Source organism: Silene latifolia, chromosome 9 (genome assembly GCF_048544455.1).
Source record: "Silene latifolia isolate original U9 population chromosome 9, ASM4854445v1, whole genome shotgun sequence".
Lineage (NCBI taxonomy): Eukaryota > Viridiplantae > Streptophyta > Magnoliopsida > Caryophyllales > Caryophyllaceae > Silene > Silene latifolia.
The window spans coordinates 180,433,922-180,438,419 of record NC_133534.1 but is presented as its reverse complement, the minus strand read 5'-3'; the positions used below and the strand labels follow the sequence as shown (position 1 = coordinate 180,438,419).

The window sequence follows — 4,498 nt, the reverse complement described above, 5'->3', positions numbered from 1 at the left end:
TCTAGAATGCTCTATTCTAGAGAATTCCAAGAATGTAGGAGAAGGAGGAGGAGCACTATAAATAGAGGTCCTCCCCTCCCATTTTGGTGTATCCAACAAATTCACAACAAATTAATACAAAAACTAATTCCTTCAAACTAAACACCAACTAATCAACCTTCAACTAATCAACTAAATAAACTAACTAATCTCCACTCTACTTCTTATACTCCCCCATACACCAACAAGTGGTATCAGAGCTCTAAAGATCTTAGGGCAACAAAATAAAACTATGGCTTCCGCATCAAACACTCTATCGTCTACTCTTCCAATTTTTGGAGGAGAAAATTACGACTATTGGTGCATTAAAATGAAGGCTCTCTTAAAATCAAATGCACTATGGGAGATTGTGGAAAATGGTCCCGAAAAGCAACAAGAAGGTGTTCAACCCACTGAAGCATCCTTAAAGAAAATAAATGAGGATGAGATAAAGGACGCCAAAGCCTTGTCTTTCATCTTTAATGCTGTTTCGGAGACCATCTTTCCAAAAATAATGCGGGCTTCTACCGCAAAAGAAGCATGGGATTCACTCCAAAAAGAATTCCATGGTGATGAAAGGATAAGAACAATACGTCTCAATACCCTAAGAAAAGATTTCGAAAATTTGAAGATGAGGGAGAATGAAGACATACAAACCTATACTTCGAGAGTAACGGAGATAGTTAACCAAATGAAAATATATGGTGAAGATATTACCGACACGAGAATCGTGCAAAATATTCTCGCGACTTTAACCAAAAAGTTCGACATGATTGTCACTATTATTTAAGAATCAAGGGATCTTTCAAAGCTCAAAGTAACCGAGCTACATGGATCCTTACTCGCCTATGATCAAAAATTCAAGACTGAAGAATCTTCTTCCGAGGATGCGTTCAAGTCATCACATAAAGAAAAGCGGTCCGGAGGGTGGAAGAAGAAAAGTGACGATGGTGGCAATAAACAAGTGTCACAATCAAAGGGAAAGTTTCCTCCTTGTGGCATTTGTGGAAAGAATAATCATGCAGAAAAGAATTGCTTTTTCAAAGGCAAGCCCGAGTGTCACCATTGTAAGAAGTATGGGCACTTTAAAAAAGATTGTAGACAAAAACAAATGGAGTCCAAGGACCAAGCTCATTATTCAAGTAGCGTTAATAATGAGCACCTCTTCTATGCCGGCCAAGCAAAGACTTCAAGCAAAGAAAGTAGGTGGCTAATTGACAGTGGTTGTACAAGTCACATGACGAATGATTCAAGCATCTTTAGCGAGTTGGATACTTCTGTCCAAACTCCGGTACGAATGGGGAATGGTGAAGTTCTGACATCGAAGGGCAAAGGTACGATCATTGTTCCAACTAAGCGGGGTACAAAATACATTAAAGATGTGCTGCTTGTCCCGGATCTTGCTGAAAATTTGCTAAGTGTGGCACAAATGATCAAGAATGGTTATTCACTAGTCTTTGCAAATAATCATTGCACCATATATGACCCCGGAAATAAGGAGATTGCTAAAGTTGCCATGGAAAATAAAAGCTTCTCCTTGAAATGGAAGTATGGCCTAGAGTCATCATATCGAGCTCACGCCGCGGAGACCTGGCTATGGCATAGAAGGTACGGACATTTCAACTTACGTGCACTAGCCGACTTACACAAGCAGAATGTTGTGCGAGATTTTCCAATGATTCAAGCAACTAAAGAACTATGCGAGCCTTGTTAACTTGGAAAGCAACACCGCCTGCCATTTCCAAAGAGCCAAGCATGGAGGGCAAGTAAAAAGCTAGAGCTTGTTCACACAGATGTATGCGGTCCTCAAAGAACCTTATCTCATCTTGGAAACAGGTACTTTATCCTGTTTATCGATGATTTTACTCGAATGACTTGGGTATATTTTATGAAACAAAAATCAGAAGTATTCCAAGTCTTTCAAAAATTCAAAGCTCTCGCTGAAAATCAAAGCGGGTGCAAATTGAAGATGATTAGATCCGATCGCGGGAAAGAATATACTTCTTCATAATTTGACCAGTTTTGTGAAGATGAAGGCGTAGAACATCAGCTCACCGCAGGATATACTCCACAACAAAACGGGGTATCCGAAAGAAAGAATAGGACCGTGATGGAGATGGCCAGATGCATGTTGGCCGAAAAGAAGATGCCAAAGAAATTTTGGGCAGAAGCTGTCTACACAGCGGTTTATCTACTAAATAGACTACCAATAAAGGCGGTTAAAGGAAAAACTCCAGTAGAGGCTTGGAGTGGTAAAAAGCCAACGGCTAAACATTTAAAGGTGTTTGGCTCAATCTGCTATGCTCACATCCCAGCGCAAAAAAGGAGCAAGCTTGATGATAAGGCAGAGAAAGGTATATTTCTTGGCTATGACTCAAAATCAAAGGCTTACCGAATTTTCAATCTCAATACGGAGAAGATCATGATAAGCCGAGACGTGGAGATTGATGAAGATGCAATATGGAATTGGGAAGAAAAGAAGGTGGAAAGAAATGTGATCCTAGTTCCTGATCACCAACATCCAGAAGGTGGTGATGATACGATCAACAATAATGATCCTCCTACACTTCCATCAACTCCAATGCATGCACACTCTCCATCCTCAAATGACAATTCGGAGAATGCTACGGGACCTCGAGGTAAGAAAGATCTCTCCGAAATTTATGCAGAATGTCCCGTTATTAATCTGAATGAAGAGGAATGTGAGAGATGCTACTTCGCTTTTGAGGAGCCAAGAGACTATGATGAGGCTTCCAAGTACAAAGAGTGGCAAGACGCAATGGAGACAGAAATAAACATGATAAAGAAGAATAACACCTGGGAATTAGTGGACAAACCCAAGGATCGAAGGGTGATTGGAGTGAAATGGGTCTACAAAACAAAGTTGAATCCAGATGGCTCAATCAATAAGTACAAAGCAAGATTGGTCGTGAAAGGGTACTCACAACAAGCTGGAATAGACTATGGAGACACATTTGCTCCAGTTGCTCGTCATGATACGGTAAGGACTCTTATTGCTCTAGCTGCTCAAGAAAGATGGAAAATTTATCAACTTGATGTCAAATCTGCCTTCCTTAATGGAGAACTCGAGGAGGAGATATACATCGAACAACCTCCAGGCTTTGCCACACAAGGAAATGAAGAAAAGGTGTGCAAGCTGAAAAAGGCTCTATATGGCCTCAAACAAGCTCCAAGGGCGTGGTACTGTTGGTGTATGGGGGAGTATAAGAAGTAGAGTGGAGATTAGTTGTTAGTTTATTTAGTTGATTAGTTGAAGGTTGATTAGTTGGTGTTTAGTTTAAAGGAATTAGTTTGTGTATTGATTTGTTGTGAATTTGTTGGGATATACTTGGTTACACTTGGGTTCATTGAAATGGGAGGGGAGGTCCTCTATTTATAGAGCTCCTCCTCCTTCTTTTACATCCCAAGAACACTCTAGAATAGGACATTCTAGAGTGGCCTAGACACGGAACTCTCTAGAGTTCTTACCACTTATACACATGTCTAGAAGGTTCTAGGTTGTTCTACATAAATCTAGAACATACATGACTCTTCTAGATCCTTCTAGACTCTTCTAGACTCTTCTAGTTGTTTCTACATTATTCTAGCACAATCCGGAAAAGTCTAGAACATTCCGGAAACTTCTAGAATACACTAAAAGTCTCATACTTCAACACTCCTCCTTGAGACTTTTGGTGTAACACTTAGCTTGATCATTCCTCTTCTTTTTCTTTTTTCTTTTGTAACGCCAAACTCGGAGGTTGCTCGATGTACGTCTCCTCCTCGAGCTGGTAGCATGGCGAACAACTGGAGCAAATGTATCTTCGTAGTGAATCCCATCTCGTTGGGAATATCCTTTGCCGATCATTTTTGCTTTGTGCTTGTTGATAGAGCCATTAAGATTCAACTTAGTTTTAGAAACCCATTTTACACCAATTACCTTTCGATCTCTTGGCTTGTCAACCAACTCCTTTATCATATTTATCTCCTTCTCCATAGGTTCTTGCCACTCCTTCTGTTTGGAAGCCTCATCAAAAGTGAAGTAGCATCTCTCGCACTCTTCAGCATCCTGAATGGCGGCGGGACATTCTGCATAAATTTCACATAGATCTTTATTACCTTGTGCTCCCGTAGCATTCTCTGAATTGTCATTTGAGGATAGAGAAGGTGTATTAGGAGTTGATGGAGGTGTAGGAAGATCATTGTTGTTAGTTGTGCCAACATCACCGTCTGAATGTTGTGGATGATCAGGGATTAGGGGCACATTTCCTTCTACCCTTTTTTCTTCCCAATTCCAGATTGCATCTTCGTAAGAAGATTCTTGAGTCTTCATCAATTTCTGATCATCATGGGAAGAAGATGTATCCTCGGAAGAAGATTCTTGAGTCTTGAACTTCTGATCATGGGCGTGTAAAGATCCAACTAGCTCTGTCACGGTGAGCTTTGATAGATCTCTTGATTCTTCAATAACATTGACAAT

The 4,498-nt window shown here is 40.4% G+C and overlaps 1 protein-coding gene across 1 annotated transcript; it reads left to right on the top strand.

The window, feature by feature from the left end:
• Window positions 1-271: 271 nt before the first annotated feature.
• Window positions 272-1,732, top strand: LOC141601950 (uncharacterized). Its single transcript, XM_074422257.1, has 2 exons — window positions 272-722; window positions 810-1,732. Exons 1-2 carry the CDS (start codon window positions 272-274, stop codon window positions 1,730-1,732), a joined length of 1,374 nt encoding a protein of 457 aa, XP_074278358.1.
• The last annotated feature ends 2,766 nt before the right edge of the window (window positions 1,733-4,498 follow it).